This window comes from Tenebrio molitor, chromosome 4, assembly GCF_963966145.1.
Source record: "Tenebrio molitor chromosome 4, icTenMoli1.1, whole genome shotgun sequence".
Classification (NCBI taxonomy): Eukaryota; Metazoa; Arthropoda; class Insecta; order Coleoptera; family Tenebrionidae; genus Tenebrio; species Tenebrio molitor.
Genome location: NC_091049.1, coordinates 8,311,173 through 8,333,325, shown reverse-complemented (window position 1 = coordinate 8,333,325; position 22,153 = coordinate 8,311,173). Strand labels below are relative to the sequence as shown.

Sequence of the window (22,153 nt, the reverse complement as noted above, 5' to 3'; positions counted from 1 at the left end):
TCTTTAGTGCACAAATTCTTCTTGACTCACTTTTTCTCGTTTTATGTATTTTTCTTAATTTTTATTAATTCTGCTTTCAACTCCGTCTTTCTCAGAAATTCTTATTTTTAAAAATATTCTTTTCTTCAGCATAATTTCTTTTAACAAATTATTTCTTCTGTCTAATTCCTTATTCGTTCGTCCGTTGGTTTCTGATTTCCTTTCTCACAACTTCCTTTGTCCCTCTTTTCCATGTCTGACTCCACCAGTCAAGAGCTGTTGGCAAATCAAGTTCAAGGAAATAGATAAAAAAATCGTTTTTGGCTTCATTTTATCTTTTTATTGTTTTATTGTGTTGTGACATTGTAATTTGATCAAACATTTACATAATTTTGTCGAGCATTAGCTAATTTAAAATTTGGCCGTGACCATTGTATAAAGACATTACGCAGATTCCCTTATTCAGAATTATTATCAAATCTTTCAAAGCTCACTTTTGCTTATTTTCCTTTGTTCCAAAACAAATAGCCAACATCTCATTTCCGCAAATTCCAAAATATGTGAAATTTGTCTGGAAAAAAACGAGCCTAGAGGCGATCCTTGCGTGACCCCTTGCTCACGTTAAGTAACATTTCTGCCGTCCGAGTCTGACCCTCTCTGATGCAATTGATAATTGTCGTATAGAAAAAAAAAAATCAAAAACAAAAAGAAATATCATTCGAGATGTTGGGTAAACAGCATCGATTCCATTAAGAACTCTTGCGTAACACCCTCCCGCTTCTGTCAATCGTCTTATAAAACTAGAATATGAAAGTAAACGATGTTTCCGAATCAAATTCCGAGTAAAAAAACAGGTTCCACGATTGGAACAATTCGGGAAAACCTCGATGAAAGTGGTGCTTGCACAACATCCGCAATTGACCCCGAAATGACTTCATTCATGCCCAGAACCGAATCTGACCCCGTTTGGCCTCCCGTCGCCGGGAGAATTTCCCCCGGATTGTAACAACCCCAGGCGAGGACTCGTGCGGCAACCCCTTCAAAGCGATAGGTCGCAAATCCGGCCGGTTCGCGGCCCCTCACGTGTGCCAATCGTTACATAACAATACTTTCTTCCTGCTTTCTCTCCGGTGCGGCAGTTCCGCAAAAGTGGGGCAGCCGGACCAACCATCAGTACATCTCGGGCTGGTACACGGTCAGCACTCGAAAAAAATGCCAAGTTAAGTGCAAAAGAAGACCACATTGACAGGTGAGTGAAGGAAGCGCGTCCCGCCTCGTCAACGGGGCGGAATATGGCGGACTCGGTGGATGGTACGTGCGGGGTGGTTGCGGGGTGACTCTTTGGGGCAGAACGTGACCTCTTGACCCAGATCGGGACGCGCCAAAGTGTTACGCTGTGTGTGCGGTGAAAGCGGAAAAATCGCGGCGGCTGGACCGCGCTGAATCGCCGTCAGCCTGATCAAACAGACGTAGAATTCGCTGGAAATGTTTGGAATGGGATTAGTCTCGATGTTGGTGGAAGGTTTAGCAGGATTAGGCTGTAGCGAGTAATTTTGCTTTTTGGAAACGGTCCAGACATCTTAACTCTACTACACAAACACAAGACGTTCCACTTTTGAGAACTTTGCCGTTATCATCATCAATATTATTATTATTGTTGTTCGATTGGTCGTCCAATCGGGTCATCACCATCGGCTAAACGCGAAATTATAGGTCAAGTTGCGGCCAAAACAAGCACAGAAGTCGCTGCAGCAGGGCCAGACAAAGTTGGAAATTTCCACAATTCAAAATTGGAGATTTCCAATTTGGGTTTGGTCTCGATAAGGGCAGCTGTAATTCAGAAATTCAAAATAATAATCGCGTTGCGAGATCTATGTTGCTGTGGACAACCAACCAAGTTTTAAAATATGGCAAATCGAAGTGGAACAAAAAAGGAATTCCTTAGCAAGTAGTCCACCAAGATGAAACCTGTGAGAACATTTTAACAACAATTTAAAATGAGCAGTTTTAGGTTGTGAATTGAATTAATTAAGAGATAGAAATTATTCTTTAAAAGATTTGGTTCATCAATTATCAAGAACAAAAACTAGTATTTCATGTACGAAAATGTGTTAATTTTTTCGACTGGGTGATAATTAGTCAAAAACAAGATTTTCATGAATTTTCAAGTTTAAAATTAGAAAATTCCAATTTTGGATAGTTCTTGTTATTCAAATCTTAATAAAAATAAGTGTTTTAATTTTTTTTTTATAAAAACATCGTTCTAAGTAACTTTAAAACAAGATTTGACTTTCTTCTTAAAATTGGAAAACTCCATTTTGAAATGAAAAGTTGACATTTTAAAAATAACTACATATGTGTATCATAGACGGGCTACTATTCGGAAAATTGTATCAAATGGAAAAAAAAAAATTAAAAATAGAAATTGCCCTTTTAGTTTTTTTTAAGCGTTTAAAAAGAACATTTATTCATAAGGAATGAACTTATGAAGAACACTGGAGAAGTGACTCAGAAAGTCGACTTCTTTAAATTGGAAATTTCCATTTAAAAAATATTTTATAGTAATATGCGTACAGTTGGTTGCAAAAAAAAACGGGAACTGTCAGAATAAAATTGACACATTTTTACAAGTTTTTCCTAGTGTGAAACCTTCTTACGAGAGATAGGTTAGAAATAACGTCAAAATTCAATGACATTTTTTAAAATTATTTGATAGGTATTGTCAAGTAGACAATTAATTCAGGAATGGACAAAACCAAATTTACATGAGGAAAATTTTCGTTGTCCGTTATTTTTTGCAACCATACTTGATTTTTAAACGCAATTATATACGGTGTTGTTTTCACAACTAACCCAAGGAAAAGAAAAATATGAAGCTAAATACATTCACGTTGTTTTGGCATAATGGGAGGCCATGGAAATTTTGCATTTAATTTGATGGTAAAACTGTCTGTTGAATTAGGTTATGTTTTTCTAAGTTTGAGGTTATAAATAGCGTCAATGTCTAGTGCATTGTTGCCAGTTTTAGTAGTTTGCAATAGTGCTCTAGTGTCAAAGAGTGTTAACAACGTTAAAAATATAAATCATGAATAAAATAAAAACATATATCAGAAAAAATAGAGAAACAACTTTGCTTTACAACAAATTGAAAATTTCCAATTTGGAAAAAGCTTGATTGAAAAAGAAAATTTTAAAGTTGGAACACTCCCATTTACATATATTTTTTAGTCTTTATAGTGTGGAAACACTTACATAAGAAACAAAAATTATACCAAAATCACAGGTGTCAAATGGCTTAAAAACAAAGATGTTCGAGAAAATTCCAGTCTAAAGTTGGAAATTTCCATTTAAGCGTTTCGTAGCTTGTTTAATTTGAAAACAGCAAACTTTCGAAGTGATTTAATAAGAAGAATTTCTCGAGCTAATAAAAATAAACGTAAACAATGCTGAAGCGATTTCTACGAGAGAAATCCAATCTAATGCTGAAATCTTCCACTGAGCATCATCAGATTAGTTTTTTGAGTTTAAAAATTTTGAAAAAATGCAGATTAGATGCCCTGAGAGAAAATCGTAAGTTCAACGTACGACAGTCAAGTGTCACTGTCATATACAGGGTGTATTTCGCACACACGTACTACTTTGACGTTTCAATTTGTTGACGAGACTGAACATCACTTCCACTTTCTTCGAAAATGCATTTAACTTTCTTGCGCCCCACGTATCATGTTTCCGGACAAATTAACGTTATGCACGAAAATATGTAATCTGCAACAACCTAGTAAATGCGAAACATGGACATCTTGTTAAAGGTTGCATCGGAACTTGTGCTGAAACAATCGGAATCAAAACCCAAAAACCAGTCACCGGAGCAGAAAAAATCCGGTCGACCCGCGCGAATCTCCGAATCAAAGTAGGCTTTGAGCGCGTCCTCGAATCAGCGGGCGCTGAAAATTAATTATTAAACCCGAAGGAATCGATGGTCCGGGATCGATCGAGTCGCGACCGGTGCCACTCCACCGCGGTAGGTCCGGGCTCCGGGAAGCGCGTCCGGGGGCGGGGTCGGCGACGGCGGTGGAAAGCGTCGACGGAAATCACGGAAAAGAGAGGGAAAATCGGTGGCCACGTGCTCCGCACTCACAGGTGGGGTGGTTGTGGTCGCTATGGCGATTTAAATTCAGTCGCGGCAACGGTTCCGACACTAGGAGGCTGTGATTCAGTGAGTGCATTGCCTGCTGGATTAACAAAACTAGGTGAGCATTAATGTGAAGTGAGTGTCGACCAGATGCGGTTTATCGCCCAATAAAACGGTCAAGAATCCGCCATCAAAACGACGCAGCCGGTCCCACCGAACGGAAAATTCGCTCCGGTGGAGTTGACGTTTGGGCTTGGGCCTTAGCTGCGGGAGTCGACAGGTGGCGCCATTTAATATGCACCCGACGTAAAACGGTTCGTCTTCTTAATAATTGAAAAATTGCCCGATCGATACGTCTAATTCCGTACCTACGGGGGCTGAAAAAATCCATCGAGTCACCCGACAGTCGCACATCACCCATGCGACTTAAGCCGTTTAAATGTCAATTAACATCCTACTTAAGTCACTCTAATGTCGATCAATTTCGGCACAAAACGTCACAACCGCCTTATCTTGGCCTATTGTTATGGAAATTGCAATTCAACGTTAGATCTATTTACTCGGTGTGGCAGCAGGTTTAGTTCCTAATTTACGATGTGCAAATTCGTGATCTAAATAGGGATTAGATGGGAAACAATGCAAAAACCGAATTAGACCAAAAATCAAGTCGATCTACTTTCTAAAAAACAAAAACTAAACAGCCGACTCGTACCAAGTAAACTAAAAGTAACTGCGCTTTCCTAATACGAATTACTGAGAGGTAACCGGCGTTCAGATACTAACCCGTTTGGAGTGGGCTCTGCATCTTCGAACGTTCCCCCGCACTTGACATTTTGTTCGATCTCTAAGTTTAATTTTAGGTTATGTAAATTAAGTAACGGTAAGAATGTTCCAAATTGCAGACAAGTCCAAACGCGTTTATTTTCGAACACTCGTTATACAAGCACACTTTGTGTTGAATGTTTAAATAGTTAAAAATTTATTTCAGTTGGTTAACATAAAAAAAAATAATTAAAAATTGTTTTGGAAAGATGCAAACATAAAACGAATGGTTCCATTTTAAGGCACACGTACCTATTGGTGGACAATTTTCTGCGGAGGCTTGATAACTTTTTTAAATTATGGTTCTGATAAAACAGATTTTAGAGTGGCAAAAGAAAAGAACAAATAAAAATAAAAGGATTCTTGTTAATGCAGTAATTATTCGCCGAAAGTTAATTTAAGAGCGAGTTTTTCAAGACTCGTTAAAAAATATGAGACCAAAAAAATCGTAGAAATTAAGTTGCTGATTCGACAGGTGTAATCACTTCAGACATATAAATAAATGAATTCATAAAAACAATAACCACTATTTCAAACATAATGTCAAAATGTTCACAAAACAGCTCTAGAATAAAAATTCAAAGTAATTACAAATTACAAGAACAGTAATTGTCGTTAATGCCCTTCAATAGGGCGTATTCTGTAACTGCTTCGCTAAATTTTAAAGCCCGTTAAATTAAGTTGTCATAGCAATGACCAATCACCAATCAATGAAATTTTAAATTTTAAAGCCACGCTAAAATTTTAACGCCCCTTTAAAAATTACAGAATACAAGCGGATTTTATATCACAAAAACATTACGTCATTTGATAATTTGATTTAATTTTAATAATCATTTTACTACTCGTAAAAAAATACAGACAATCGACATCTCTAATAAAAGTGTTTATTGTTTTCAACTGTCATAAATTCTCATTTTTCTCCTTTGTTAACTGCCTCTTAACTGCCCTAAAGCAAAATGAGCAGATAACGAACCGTTGCCCTAGACAACACATTCAACGTTACATTTCTGACAGGTCTTGAAAAATTTGTCAAAACTGTCAAAAGCAAATGCGAAACCATTTTTAAAAGATTTGGAAGCTTCAGGGACGTCGTTTCAAACAATACAATTTTGTATGCAGCTCGTTTCTGGGTAAATTGGGCTTTTCTAATTGCCCTCGAGGCCTTAAAACCCTCTTACGCTGTTTTAATCTTGTCCCTCGGGCAATTAGAAAAGCCCAATTTACACAGAAACTCGTTGCATAAATAACTATTAAAATGACAAGGAGGGATCTGATTTAGTTATCAGCGTAGATCACGGATCGTTAACTAATGATAATTCCTTTGAGGTCATTATTTACGTTATAATTTATTTTTATGTATGGCCATGTTTGCACAACACCCAGGGCGAAGTTTGCTTATTGCACTACTTCCGATCTAAACCTGTCATGACAGTTTGCGAATGACCCTCGTACAGTAAAGAGGACCGCGAAACAGAAACTGTCTCCGAACAGTTGAATTCCAATTAATTCCACGGTTAATGTCGGGACTAGTAATTTTTGAACGACCCTCGTACAGTAAATCGAACCCGAAAACCGTTTCAGGTTCGCTTCCCTGTCCGGAAATCGTTCAGACAGTTTCTGATCTGTCCCGGAAAAATTCATGACAGTTCAACTGTCAAGTATTGTCTCGGTTCTGGTGCTAATGCGACCCTTAAAGATCGGTGTTGTCGCTTTGCAGATAACAAAATGGGCGTGCCAAAGCTTCAACAACGCGTGTACAACGTCGATCCGGAGCACGCGTTCAACAACAACAACAACTACATGCACAATAACGACATAACCTCGAACAACATCGCCGGATTCTACAAGGGCACGAAAATATTCATCACCGGAGCGACCGGATTCGTGGGCAAAGCGCTCGTCGAGAAACTGCTCCGGTCGTGCGACCAACTCGACGTCCTCTACTTGCTGATGAGGCCGAAGAGGGGGATGACGATCGAGCAGAGGCTCAAGGAGCTGATCAAGAATCCGGTGTTCAACAGGATCCGCGACAAGAATCCCGACGTCTTCGACAAGATCAAGGCGGTCGCGGGGGACGTGGCCGAGCCGCACCTGGGACTCTCCGACACCGACAGGCAGAAGCTGGTGGAACAAGTGAACGTCGTTTTTCACTCCGCCGCCACCGTCAAGTGAGTGCAACCGCAGATCCCTTCACAAAATCGATATGTCAAACGTGACACCTTATCAATCGGTTATCAATTTTTCATCAAATTGGCAAACTGGAGGTGGTGCAGTCGTTTTGACGTTGCTGACACCATCACCAATTGGCATGCATGATAAACGATTACAGCTTGATTGAATCGATTCGACCACAGATGTCAGGATTTGTCGATTATCAAATTTTATTCGTATCACAAAATTATGTCGATTATTCATTGTCGCTATTGACAAGTCGCGTCAAACCAGACAATCAACTTCTATCAATATTTCAGCTCACATTTGATACTGTCGATTAAAAGTTATTTAATACCCTCATTATTTTGTTGATATCCTAATGATGATCAATTGGCATTGTCATTTAGTACATTTTTAAATACCGGGTGATCAAAAAGGACTGTTTAAGTTGGCAGTACAATTAAGAAATTTTTTTAATTCGGTTATTTATAACACTGCAACTGGATATGTTTTGTTGGTTTATTTGACAAATATCTGATACAGGTATATTATTAACAACGACAAGCCACCAACAACCGGAAGTTACTCCTGTTATTCGATTTAAAATACGATCCAGTGTTACCAACTTAAACAGTCCTTCTTGATCACCCCGTAGATATTCAGACGTGTTACGTTATAGTGACAATACGAATACCATCAAAAGCATCAAAATCAAGTTTTTTGATAAATCGACGAGTCGATATCATCATCTTGTCGATTATCATTCTCGATACTAACTAATCAAGCCGTTTCTCGCAGATTTAATGAAGATTTGAAGAACGCGGTGATATTGAACACACTGGGAACAAAACAAGTTTTACAATTATGCGAAAAAATGAAGAATCTGAAGAGTTTCGTCCACGTATCTACAGCCTACAGCAATTCAGACAAACATACTGTAGAAGAAATGGTATATGAGCCACCCCATGATCCCAACGCTGTCATAAACACTGTAGAGATATTACCTAAAGAAGGAATCGACATACTGTCGAAGACGCTACTGGTGAGTCAAATTAATTTGTTTGTACAAGTTTCGCCCGAAATGAGAACAACTTCAAAAAAACTAGGCTGTCGCACTCGATTGAAAATTAAAACAGTAATTTAACGTTAAAAGATGTAAATATTTGGGACCGGTAAAGGTGAATGGAGGTGTAAATGGCGGCCGTTCCACTTAGCAAATTCGGTGCTGCGAACCGTGGGATTCGTGCGGAACGCAAAAAACATTTCAATGCATTTTCGTTGTGATTTGTTGTTTTGCACACTCGAGTAATCAAGTACATTCTTTGTTACTTAAGCGTGAGCGATAATATCAATTTAATGGAAGAAGAAAGGGGTTCGCGTGTGTGGCGTGCGAGCACTTGGGGAAATCAAAAACGATTAAAATTGAAATGTCGGTGCGCAACTAATTTGGAATTGTGTGCAGGGCAAGCATCCCAACACCTACACCCTGACCAAGGCCATGGCCGAGCACCTGGTGCTGGAGAGCTCGTCGCTGATCCCCGCGGCGGTGGTCCGCCCCTCCATAAGTAAGTAGATGTTGCCGGCCCCGAGCGTCGCTAACCGCCCCTCAGTTACAGCCGCCTGGAAGGAGCCCTACCCCGGCTGGGTGGACAACGTGAGCGGCATCACCGGCATTTTCATGGAGTGCGGCCGGGGCACGATCAAGAGCATCATCTGCGACGACAAGTGCACCATGGACTTGATCCCCGTGGATATTGTCGTCAACACGATTATCACGGCGGCGTGGCACACCGCCGCCCACCGCTCCAACACGATGCGGGTCTACAACTGCACCAGCGGTAATCTCAACCCCATCACGTGGAGGGAGTTCGGCAGGCTGACGCACAAGTACTGGCTGGAGTACCCCAGCAAGTACGTCACGTGGTATCCGGGGTTCACCTACAGGACCAGCAGGGCTATGCACGTTGTCTGTGCACACTTGTTTCACATGCTCCCCTCAGCTTTCCTCGACGTGTTCCTCTACTGCACCAGGCAAAAGCCCATGTAAGTGCCCCCCTATTGACTAAAAGCTGAATAATGATAAATCTCGATTTCCGCGACAATTTGCCAAAAAGACTTCATTTATGTAAGGTCGCGAATCAACAAAAGGAAACCGAAAGGCAATCAAATGAAACTAAAATAATGAACAATGTACTATCGGTGGACATAAAAACCTGGGACAAACGTCACAATTGTATAAAGTTAAAAATCAGAAATATACATTAGGTAAATTTGGCTTTTTACAAACAAGGTTATAAAAATTATGACATATTGTCAGAAACACCAAGTTAAAGTTCAGTTCTTTAACGTTCTCTTCATTGACAATGATTTTTTATAATAACATAATTGATCTAGCATCTCTTACGTTCAAGGAGTTAATTTTAAATACTGACAATTTTTATTTTGAGTGACAATTTAAAAGTCTGATATACAATGAGCAAATTTTGGATGTCTCAGGTTTTAATGTCCACCGATAGTACATAACCTCAATCGTTCTCTAACGCTCTAGAAGTCTAAAATATGCCGGATAACGGTAAAATACGTACCACTGTTGACAAATAATTAAAGGAAATCACTACAGGACGAATTAATCGGCAAGAAAGGACGAAACTTTTCATACCTTTTTAAAACAAATGACGCGGTTTACTGTCAGTTACTACCAACTGTACGACATTAAAACACTAGGTTTTATTCGACTTTCAGCGAAAGCATTGAAAGAAATTATCGAAAGACTTTTTCAACCATCAACGTTTTGTAATTAAAAAATTCCTTGGTGATTTAGCTATGTGAAAAAGAACAACAAGGACAACTTATTTAATTTAAAGCATTAGAAACACTGAATGGTGTGGAGCCATATTTTTTAAACGGTTGGCATCGTATAAAAATTTAAATTTTTGGTTAATTAAAATTGTTTAAAATCAATCACTAATGAATGCGGATAAATTGTACTTTGATAAATGGCCGTTCAAAATAACAATCTGCAATCATTACAAAGAGAGCGTTTTTAAATTCATCGATGGATCAATCGGTGGAATCAGTTTTCTACCAAAACGTTGTTATATTACTGTTAGATTTATGTTGAGCTTAAGAAAACACGTTTCTTTATTCACCAAAATTTTCATGTTGGGCTCAACCAAAATTCACCTTTCCCATCTACAATGGGAGTTGGTTGTTTGGTGGACGAATAGTGGGGGAAATGTCAAAATAGTTTGTCGAAGTCAAACTGTCAATGTCAAAGCAAAACGAGGGAAAAACTGGAAAAGTGCAACATTATTCACGTATCCTCTAATTTTTTCATGACTCTTTCTTCTGTTTAAAATAATTTCTTCATCAGAGGAAGTTAATAAATCATCATCTGATGAATCTTCCAAAGGCATTGTAATCCGTTTTACCAATATTAAGGTCCCAAGAAGACTAATGTCGCACATATTTATTCATATAATAATAATAGTCGCCGAAAATGAAAAAATGTTTAGGTTATGTTTACACTTCAGGTGTCATGACGTCAGCACAGTCATCAGTTTTCCACCAAATCCGTTTCCCTATTCATCACATTTTTGCACAACATAAATGTTCAACACAAAAAAAACTTATGATTGACAGTCCACCAATGTTGAAATTCACCGCAAAAAGTTGATGAATTTAAAAACGCTACCAAAGCAAGATATTTTTCGGTCATTAAGTGAGGTTATGTTCATGTACTGGACAATTTTGTAATTATTTTTGATAAAAACAATTCTCTAAGATTCTCCTGTGGATTATAATTCACTCCGTAAAACAACGCATTGTTGCAAATGTTCATAATAATTGAAACTTGGAATTTTAAACCTTTCCAAAATTAGAGAGTAATTAATCCCAATCACTTTTGACTCATTTAGAGAGTTGATCTTAAGCTCTAGATATCTAATAAAACCAAATAAGTACCTAACTAAGCGCACTATATGATCAATCATGAAAATCAATCATGAAAACAGATCGCAGATTACTTCATACGGGTGTTATCAAGTTCCAGCGCAACCTACTTTGATTTTTACCGTTGCGCTCGTGAGAGATTTAAATTTTTGTCCTTTGTGGTGATTAAACGGGATTCCTCTTGCAGCATGTTGAAGATCAGCCGGAAGTTCTACAGCGCCCTAGACGCCGGTAAATTCTTCTCGACGAACGAGTGGGATTTCAAGATGTCGACGATGGGAGCGTTGGTGAGCGCGGTCCGCGACGCCGAAGACGGCGTCGACTTCGAGGTGGACATGACACCCGACAACGGCTTCAACTGGAATTTCTACGTCAAAGATTTTATCTTAGGAGTGAGACAGTACGTTCTCAAGGACGACCTCAGCAGCTTACCAAGTGCCAAAGTCAAACTGAACAGGTAGTCAATTGTGGTGAAAAATCGGAGAGTTTGATCTGACAGGTTGTCTTGTTGCAGGTTGTACTGGTTCCAGAAAGTGTTCCAGGCCTTGACGATATACTCTGTAGCGAGACTGGCGCTGCACAAATGCACTTAGCATAGATGTGAGTGGAGAGGAGGGAAATTGGCTTAACGAATCTAAGTGTCTTAAAGAAAATCAAAATGGTTTATACTGCGGACAAAGAATATTGCAAATGACAACATAGATGGATAGTGTTATTCAATGTCTTACTTTATTTATTCTAGATTTAAATTTGTAGCACTAACAGGATATAAGTAATTGGATAAGGTTTATGTTAATAAAAATTTATATCACCAGTTGCGTTTTTCTCAAAACAATGTTTCCAATCCAAAGTTTGTCTGTAAAATGTCCACAAATTTGACCGACAATAAGTCAAATTCATCCAAGTGCAGGATCTTCAAGAACACAATAAAAAGTGTGTTGTAAATGACAACCAAATTAAAAAATATATTCTCTCAGGCGTATGCAACACACTATACACATTGTTGCAATAAAGTGACAATATCGACGGAACCTATTTTAAGGTAAAGTTGACTCAAGTTGCAAAAAACCACTTGGCATTTGCAACAGCACTTTTATGGCATTAATCATTTGAAATTACTTTAAAACTGTACTTATATGGAAAATATCCAACCCAAACTATGATTTTCTGGTCCGTTTGTGCCTTTATTTGGTTCAAAAATATGTAAAAAATGCTGTTGCAAATGACAAGTGGTTTTTTGCAACTTGAGTCAACTTTAAGTTATTCAGTGACACAAATGACCTTGTCACAATTTCAGTTCAATATATTTTGTGAAAAATAATAAAATAATTAATAGATAAAATGGATTTTGGTAGAATGAAACGTCGTACATTATTACGTAAAGTTTGCGGATACGCTACTACCAACACAACAAAATATTTCCACGTCTGGGGTATATTCATGATTTCATAATTCTGTACAAAAATATCCTGAGTTTTCATTCTTTAAAATAGGGAATGTATATTTTATGTAAAAAAGAACTGTTTTTGGAGACAACTACAACTATATATTTAACATTTGAAGTCGCAGTAGTTTGGAGCGACAACAGAATCGACATTTTCCTTTCAGCATTACAAACTCATTTAAACGAATAATCTTGTCGAAACCTGAACCAACTCGACCGCGATATAGTTTTCTGAAATTATCTAAACGAAATCTCATTGCTATGAATGGCATTTTTAAAACCTTAATAACTTAGATCATCTCTGATCTCTACGTCTCTGATAAATTCTGACAACAAATCTAATTGCGCACTAATTTTATTTGTAAAATTCCTATATTTATTTTTCCAATGAAAAATTGCCAATCTTTTCCTTTCAATTTTTATCTCCTACTTCCCAATATCCAAGGAAAGTTTTTCCACCTTGTAATAATTCTTTTAAATTCCAAAGTGTTCAGCTTCCTCGGAATTCAATCTCGACCAACCTTATCTACGATCAGTAAAGTGCGTTTCTGTTTAAATTAGATTACGAAATAAAAAGAATAATTCACTCTTACTAGTCCTACTCAGAAGAAAAATTGCGGCTTTGACGCACGTTACGTTGATCAAACACAAAAAAAAAATGTAAATAAATGAGAAAAGATTTTCTGATAACGAAACAATAACATCGTTATTAAAATAAATATATGTAATTCTTGAAAAAATCACATTATGTAGATTTTATCGTGTTTAATTAAAAAAGTAAATATTATACAATTTTACTAAAACAAAAAGATCAAAAACCAAGCATGATGAGGCATATTCGCACTAATTAAATAAAACTGATTTTCACCTAAACTGTAGCGAAGTGCACTACTAATACCACTACGGAATTTAATCTATACACAACCTTAGCCCAATATTTGCAAAGCACTTTACCTACTTATCCACACTATTGGTGCAATGCGTTAGAAAAAAATCACTTGTATTTGTCGTGCAAACAGCGAGCCCAAACCCGAGCCTTGCGCTACACCCAGTAAAAATGCTTTGTTAGATAGGTTTATTTTTAAAATGTACCATTTCAGATTTATACAAAGAAATAAACATCGATTTATATAAAGCAAATCTTCGATTCTCCAAAATATGCAAACGGAAAATTAAAATAAATTAAACAAGACCGATTCTTAACTAAATAAAAACGAAGTAATCTCCACTACTTCCGCAGCGAATTGATCATCATGTCGCTGCTGCTGACTCTCCTCAAAACTGGGGTCGTCTCCAGTTTGGCTTTCTTTATGGGGGTCTCGCTTTTCGTTTCCAGTTTCTTTTTGCTTTGGAACCGTTGGTGCTCCCTCCCCAATATGCAGAATTTTATCTTGAGCGGCATCTCGTCCAGCTCGAACATGGCGTCGTGGGGGCTCGTCCCGAAGAAGTTGCGCAGCTTGGTGTCGGCTTTGTTTTGCATCAGCAGTTCGACCAAGTCCACTGAAAAATCGCCGTTGAGAGTCACTCCGGTGAACGGCAAACGCCAATTCGAAACGGCAATCGAGTGTAATGGCAACTACAAGTTTACGGGAACTGTTGCCACCGATCGACACTCCAGCAAAAGTCTCGAGTGGCAGGTCAGGCTAGCTTAAATGGCAACATGAATTGCCACTTTTGGTTGCCATTCTGCAGCATATAGTATTTTTATTTTAACAAAGAATTTTGACTTAAGCCATAAATAAACCCAACAAAGACCCTACTTAAAGAAATTTATTGTGATATTGTGCCTGTCAATCACTAGGCGGTCTCGGACAAATATTCTGAGTAATAACCTCAGGTAATTTTTTTGTCCGAGACCGCCTAGTGATTGACAAGGATAATATTACAATGAATTTCTTAAAGTAGCGTCTTTGTTCCGTTTATTTATGGCTGAAGTCAAAATTCCTTATTAAAATAATACTCTACCAATCGACACCTCACCGAGAGTCTAGCTTTTGGTTTAAACGGCAACATGAATCAACTCGACTTGCCACTTTTGATTGCCATTCCGCAGCGCACCAACAGACCCCAGCAAGAGCCTCGAGTGGCAACAATTGGTTTAAACGGCAACCAAATCGAAGTTGCCACTTTTGGTTGGAATGGCTGGGCTAAAACGATCGGCACTCACCGTCGTGGCACTCGGCCGCGTGAAACAGCGCCGTCCGCCCCGACTTCATGTCCCTCACGTTGGGATCTGCCCCGTGGAGCAGGAGAAGTTTGGCATCGTCGTACGACTGGTTCAGACACGCCAAGATCAACGGCGTGAAGCCCTCGTAATTGAAGACGTTCAGGTTGAATTTCGTCTCGATGGCCCCGTTGACGAGGATCTTCAGCATGGCCGAGCGTCTGTTTTCAATCGCCAAGTGAATGGCAGTGTTGCCCTCGCCGTCGGCCACCCTGAGGTTGGCGCCGTGGTGAAGGAGGACCTTGACGATTTCCAAGTTGACGTCGTGTAAGATGGCGAGATGGAGCGGTGCCTAACCAATAAACGTCCGTTACGGCACGATCGAAAATATTTGGGAACGCGGTCGGCCGAGAAAAACGACAGTCAAGTCGTAGATTGGTTCGTACAGGGTCTATTGTCAAATCAACGATCATCTAACAGGGACGCAGAGAGAAGGCGACATTTCGGGGAAATCTTCAATGTCGAATTAAAATCGTTCATGACTTGACCCACTTCTCGTTTCACAGTCAGAGCTGTACGAAGCAATCTAAGAATCGACTATTGCTTTTCACGGTCGACCGTGTTTCTAAATATTTTCGATCACGGAGCAACAAAAACAATCCAGCATATGTGTCAAGCTAAAAGGAAACAAAAACCGTGACACACATTTTTGGCTTTTCTTGTAGAATTATTTCACAAGATCACAAAAAAAAAATGTCTTGAGAGTACTAACGTGAGCGCATTTTTTGTGTGTAATTAGTAATTAGTGTCTAGAACACAGTAAACGCTTCATAAAGTTTTTAGTTAGATTCTGTTCTGTATAAAAAGGAGGAATGGTATTTTTTAAATTCCCTGAAATGTTGCACTTTCCATTATAAAAGTACATAATTATGTATACTTGTAGATTTTTTTCAAGTTCACAGGAAAAGTACTGGAAAGAATTTGTGACCGGTGCAGCTCAAGGATCAGAGCGTGGGGCGCAATTATTTACGACGTAATAAAAAATGACAACAACTTTATTTTAGATCATTTTTAAGCGATTCAATAATTAAAAAATAATCAAGACAAATTGTGATATTCGAAAAATAAATAAATTACACAACACTGATAACGCCATTCACAGAACGGTTGCACCAAATCTTACATAACTTATTTTATCGTGAAACTTGATAGATATAAATATTTATCGAAGTATATTTTCTTAACGCAATTCTTTCCTCGGTGAAATTATGTGAAACCCCCTTTTATGAGTTGGCACCCAATAAATATTTGTTTTCCGGAATCACGATGATCGAATACGTATTGATACTAATTGTAAAAAAATCTTCTCATTTGGAGGAGTACGCAATGTACTATTCCGGACACAGAATCTTGGCCAACATTTTTTTGACATTTCTAAAAAAAAAATGATGTAAACCAATCATTAGCGTCATTAATAAATGACAATTATTAAAAATCACTTTGAAGTTTTTATTCTGACATCAAAAAAGCAAGGAAATAGCATTATCGAGTCAAAAGTTGGGTTATATTCAATAAAGGTCAGTTCACACATATCTGTCAGTTAAATGTCAGTTATGGCCAAGATTCCGTGTTCGGAATAGTACTGGTATCTTGCACTTGGTGTGCCTCAAGTTCTAATTTAGTCGGAGTTGAAGAGTCGATTGTAAACGCACCTCACTTTTTGCGTTGTTTGTGTTTTAACTCTGCAGACTGACGAGTGGTGCGTTCACACTCGAATGTTCAACGCCAACTTTGAGGATAAATTTAAATGGACACCTGATACGCATAACACCACGGCAAGACGAAATGAAAGAATATACAGGCGTCCCAAAAAAAAAGACGAGTCCATAGCTCCCTTATTTATCTTAATTATCTATACACCAAATTAAATGGTTGTTAATAGGCTACAAAATGGCCTAATAAAATCACATATAGCTTCAAGGCTAAATGGCTAAAAAAAAAAAATTCAAATTCGAACACATACTTTTTTTTAATCAATCATTCTGATAGATTTTTATTCTGAAAACAACAATGTATCACAAGTATACACTTAGATACCAAAAATACAAAAAACAAGTTAAAAAAATACTACTATCGTCGATGCTCAAACTCAAAATATATTTTTAGGCGATAGTTTTATCGCAGTGTTTTCAGTTTGAAAAAATATTTCAATTTTTTTTATAATTTCATAAAAATCATTCTCATTTTTTTTTATAATTTTATAAAAATCATTCTATCATTTTATAACATACATTATGACTTATGAGTTATAATTTCCTTAATGAATAAAATACATATAGTATAATTCAGAATAAGTGGCATCGCGGTAGGCGTTGATTCTCTAAAGTGAGCTTTATGTTATGTCAAAAAATTTTGCAAACATGTGAAACCGTCATTACTTTATTCTGAGGTTATGCGTTACATAATTTTGACATGGTTTTCAACAATTTGAGGAGACGTATTTATTTTCAATGTCCAACCTTCTCTAAAGTCCATTCAAAAAACATCTGGACTGTCAAAATCAAAATTGCAGTTGTTAGGTTGGTTAAATCACTAGTTATTTTCATATTGCCTAGTTGTCATCTACGATTTTTTAATTTTTCAAACTATTCATTTGTTTAAATTGACACTGTCAAATTAATTGCAAAATTATTTAAGTGTATTTTGTAAAAAGGTGAAATGGAAAGTTCAAAACGAACTAGGGTGGTTCTATTGGCGCGAGAGAAGAGGGCCATAAGAAATTATTATGAGGAACAAACAAAAAAGTGATAATAACGGGAAGAAATTACAAATTTGTTTCAAAGCCGCTCCAGTATTGTTAACTAATAATTGGTGTCCGTTCTTGTGATTCACAAATCAAAATTTTGCAGATAAATGTTAATCAAATGTTAAATAATTTTCTTCCGATTCTAAATAAATGAAACAGATTAGTTTATTTTGGATGATTTTGGTTGTTGTTTAATTTGTTACCTGTTTTCAGTTTGTCGTGTGTTTTTTATAAACTTTATTAAATTGTTCCAATTCATTTAGTTGCTGCATTTCACTTCAAGTGTTCGAAGCAATGAATGATTCAAAACATTTTTAGTTCAATAATTACAAATGAAAACATAACCTAAATATATTCTGTAACTAGATTTAGTAGGCCATGCTAGATTTTGATGTCGGTACACTCTAGCGAAATTTTTTTATACCCAAGTATGTACAGTCAAAACAAGCATTTTATTTAAAATTTAATTTTGACATTCCAGGAGTTTTCTGAATTTACTATAGATGCAAGAATTTCTAGCGAATCAAAATTTCATTGCCGGATTAAACAAAAATACTTAAATTTGATTGGTTCAAATAAATAAAGTGCGATTTACAGTACAAAATAATGGGTGTCTTCTAAATTTTACAAGACTTTGAGGCAAAAAATACATTTAGTAAATATTTATTGTTCTAATTTCAATTTGTAATTGCCTGAAATCTATTTTACCTCAGTACCAACAGTCCAAAGAGGGAGAGAGAAAGGTAATTCACATTACATATTTCTTATTTACATTACATAATTTATTTTATCACATATATGACAGATATAAATATCAGTGTACTTTCTTGGCGCAATATTTTTCTCAATTGGGACATGTGAAGTACCGTTTTATTCCCTTCAGACGTTGGCACAGATAAAATTATTTTTTCTGGAAATTTCCTTCTAGAATTTCAGGAAACGATAAGGATTCCCTTACGGAGAACTTTTGGCCAGAGGAAATTAATCCTTAATGCAAAAATGTACTACCCCAACAATTCCAACACGAAGTGAAAAATTACACAAAATTGGCATGATCTTTTATCCATGGGACTTGGACCAATCAAAATTAGAAATTGCAGTAACTGTAGCAACCTAAACAAATACAAGGACGTAACCATGTTAACAAAAGGAATATTAAAATTTAAAAAATTTAAAATATTGAGCAAAGAATTTGTTTTATTATTTTTTTGTATATTTGATCGTAGATAAAGTATAGTATTATACTCGCAAGTAAAGGTTTTTATCCACTCAAATAATTGCAGCACGCACCTTCATTTTCATGGGTAAAAACCTTTACTTGCTCATGTAATAATATACTATGTTTAAGACTTTGCTCAAAGGAACACGAAAAACGTTATTCAATATTCGTGCGCTGTCAGTTTTCAGGTATCCGGCTTGTTTTGCATCACTCGGCTCACGCCTCGTGCTTCAAACTTCGACCTCATACCTGGAAAGTAATTTGACAGCGCTACTCACATGAAAATAACTATTACGCAAAATTAAAATGCACTAAAAGTGTACTTTTACACGACTGTAATAATTTATCTGCTTCGATTTATATCGATCAAAGCGACTCCTTTCATGTTTGATAAAAAAAAGCAAAATTATCACAAGCTACGTGCGAAAAATCAGTTTCAATTTAGCAATTTCTAGTAATAAATGATTTTATTCGTTTACAACGGTAATTGATGACAATTTCTTTTTCAATTTTTAATAACAAATAATTTTATTAATTTACAACGATAACTGATAACTCCTCCTTCTTTCAAAAAACAAGTGCCTTGAAGCTTTCTACTTGTTCACAAAACTGTTTTTGCTACAAAAGAAAATCAGAACCACCAAAATTGTTTCCCTTTGACATTAACAATACCTTTAATTATTTGCTTCTGCATTCTCTTCAAAGTAATTCCATAGGAGCCAAATCCCGAGAATATAGTGGCGACTCCGAAAGCTCCCGATTTTCATTTTTTTACACCCAACTTCTGTGATCTTTCTCAAAATTCAAAATTGTTTTCGCATTAGTGCTGCACCATCCTTTAGGACGTCACAATATTCTCACAATTTAATTTATTATTATTATCTCCGACTCCACGTCAGAAATTTTCCGTAGGTTTTAAATCAGGCCATCTGGATCCCCACAACAGATCAATTTTATCTCCTTTAATTTTACAACAATAATTGTAATTAATCTCATCTACTTCACCACTTTACAATTAATCAAAAAATGTTATTAATTTTTTTACAAAACAATCACATTAAATTTGTGGGCAATTACCTACCATTATTTTTTAAACAAACAAACAAAAAAGTTACCACCCAGTCACATTTTCCTTCCATTGCATTCATTTTACAATTCAAATTTCCATTTTTGATCGAATCTGTAATTGGTCCTTGACCCCACACATCTGTTGCAATTCGGGGACTTTACAGCGTTTCACGTAATCGTAAGTCGACCCCCAATAATTGTTTACGCAACTTGCGTTTGTGATTTCTGAGAAGAGTAGCAAACAACACGTGGCAGATACATCAATAAAACCGGTACAATTTCGTCCCTTGATCGGATACAAGCGAGCAACAGTGCTTTGTCATTTGAAAAATTAAAATTCAATTTCTACAAAGATTTCAATCGACAAAAGTAAAACTTTGGGATAGAAAAACAACAAACAATGAAAAATCGTGTCCAGATACCGATTTTATTGTTTCTGCGTATTCTCTTTCATCATTTTTGTGCAACTCTTACTCATCAAGTTATGTTTCTGGGAAAGACGGATCTTTTTTAAGTCGTCAGTTGTGTATTTATCCGTGACTGGCTTTTGCGTAGGGATAATTACAAGAATGGAGAGTGTGTGTGAGCATAATCACTACACAAACATCTTGTCGTGGGGAATCACCTTTTTACTGCAATGACCTTGAGATAATTTTAATCGATTTGGGTAAAAAACCACTCGTTTCACAGTAGCGAAGCGATAAAACCTCACCAAACCCATTCAAATTCAAGCACATGGAAATGTTATCACTAAAAAATCCCCCAAGTTCTACTAAACGACTGATAACGAAACGGAACTTCCTGTTCATCGAAACACTCCTTATCACTGTTAGTGCGAAAATCGGACAATTTCTAGGAAACGTCAATACTTACATAGCCTTGTTGATTGACAATGTTCACACTTTCTCGGATCGCCTTCAGTACGATACAATTTTTCTGTACGGCTTTCAGTTGGTTCCGCATGACACTGTCATGAATCGGTCTACGAAAAAAACGACACATTAGCTAACCAGGCCCGCTTAAAAACACAAGACTCACAAGTTCCCTGAAGGGTCAAAGTTGAGGGCGTTCCTCATGTCGTTGAAAAAACTAAACTTGTTGATCTCCTCTCTGGTTTTAAGCTTGTTCGGGTCGATCATTTTCCGAGATACTAAACTGCCAGTTATATCTTCACTGTCGCCCAAGATAAAGTGGAAGAACTGTTCGGAAAAAGGGGATTCCCTGCCGTCACTACACAAAAGTTCGGTCTGTGTACACACCTCCTTTTTGCCGGGCTCGTCAGTTTGTGTATTTTTGTCGAACGCTACCGACGATTCGTAATCTGTCGTCGTGGAGGTGGCGACGTTTTTCGCGCCCCCGGTGGACTTCTTCACGTTGACCGAGAGCACGTGGTATTTGACGTTGTCCAGCGTCTTGACGGTGGTCTGCTTGTTGAGGAGAGTCAGTTTCGGCATGGTGGTGGTGGCGGCGGTTTTCAGGCCCTGACTTTGGGGCAACTTGAGGATGATGTTGGGCTTGTTCTGGTCCTCGACGGCGGTCGGGCCCGGGGTCTTCGTTATCGACTTGATCTTGAGGCGGTTCTCGAGCGAGTTGACGGCGAGGAGGGGGCCGCTGCTCACCTGTGGCACCAGTTCGATCTTCTTCCCGTCTTTCAGGATGTACTTCTTGCCGGTGGTCGGGTCTACCTTCACTATTATCTTTTTCAGCTTTGTCAGATCGATCGCCCTGTTATCTATCACGTTATCTCTAAGCCTCTGCATATCAGTTGTTGGAGTCATTGCTTGCACCACCGCCAGTCCGTCCTTGAAGCCGATCGTATGGACATTCGGTCCTTCGCTCTGAAGACTGCTGCCACGCACGTAACACCTGTAGGGACTCACATTCGTCGCCGATATTTCCCTCAGTTCCATTCCTACGACACAAGAGTTAGGTTAGTTCAGCCCACTCTCCAACCGTCAAGAAACGCTACGAAATCTTATCGCCCGCGTGCTCACCTCGATTTTAATAAAATGATTGTAGTGTGATTGTAGTGCAGTTCTGGCGATTTCTCGGCAATATACACAAAGGGATTTCCCCCTTTGCGATATTACATTACCAGCCCCACCATGACAAAATGAATGAACAGTTGGCTACGCGACGAAAACAACCATATCCAGATCACGCGCTACAGAAAGAGACGCGAGACGCTCGTAATCGTTGCCAACCACACAACCCACTACACCAAAATCACCAAATTGACAACACGCACTTTTTTATTTTTAACTCGCAAACAACTGCTCCAGATAATAAGTGCGTAATTTGATAAAATCGAAGGCTCGAGTTTTATCAGGGGCCCTGTTTGCTGATCGGATTTGTCCCAGAATTTTGTCACGTGATCCAGGACGAAACGAATCAAATCAAATTTCCACGCT

General features: G+C 37.7%; 2 protein-coding genes across 5 annotated transcripts; one reads left to right on the top strand and one right to left on the bottom strand.

Annotated features, from left to right (window-relative positions):
• Nucleotides 1-1,073: 1,073 nt before the first annotated feature.
• Nucleotides 1,074-11,855, top strand: LOC138129890 (putative fatty acyl-CoA reductase CG5065). Of its 3 annotated transcripts, none has more exons than XM_069046207.1 (7): nt 1,074-1,228; nt 6,654-7,104; nt 7,889-8,132; nt 8,553-8,655; nt 8,701-9,133; nt 11,229-11,498; nt 11,556-11,855. In XM_069046207.1, exons 2-7 carry the CDS (start codon nt 6,662-6,664, stop codon nt 11,632-11,634), a joined length of 1,572 nt encoding a protein of 523 aa, XP_068902308.1. In that variant the 5' UTR covers nt 1,074-1,228; nt 6,654-6,661; the 3' UTR covers nt 11,635-11,855. The 3 variants fall into 3 exon arrangements, with proteins under 3 accessions (XP_068902308.1, XP_068902307.1, XP_068902309.1); XM_069046206.1 differs by lacking the exon at nt 1,074-1,228 and adding an exon at nt 3,941-4,229; XM_069046208.1 differs by lacking the exon at nt 1,074-1,228 and adding an exon at nt 4,269-4,425.
• A 1,691-nt stretch (nt 11,856-13,546) lies between these two features.
• LOC138129895 (uncharacterized) lies at nt 13,547-21,877 on the bottom strand. Of its 2 annotated transcripts, XM_069046212.1 has the most exons (5): nt 21,737-21,877; nt 20,781-21,654; nt 20,616-20,724; nt 14,653-15,001; nt 13,547-13,985 (listed from the first exon to the last, which is right to left on the bottom strand). In XM_069046212.1, exons 2-5 carry the CDS (start codon nt 21,650-21,652, stop codon nt 13,714-13,716), a joined length of 1,602 nt encoding a protein of 533 aa, XP_068902313.1. In that variant the 5' UTR covers nt 21,653-21,654; nt 21,737-21,877; the 3' UTR covers nt 13,547-13,713. The 2 variants fall into 2 exon arrangements, with proteins under 2 accessions (XP_068902313.1, XP_068902315.1); XM_069046214.1 differs by lacking the exon at nt 21,737-21,877 and having other exon boundaries at nt 20,781-21,730.
• Between the last annotated feature and the right edge of the window lie 276 nt (nt 21,878-22,153).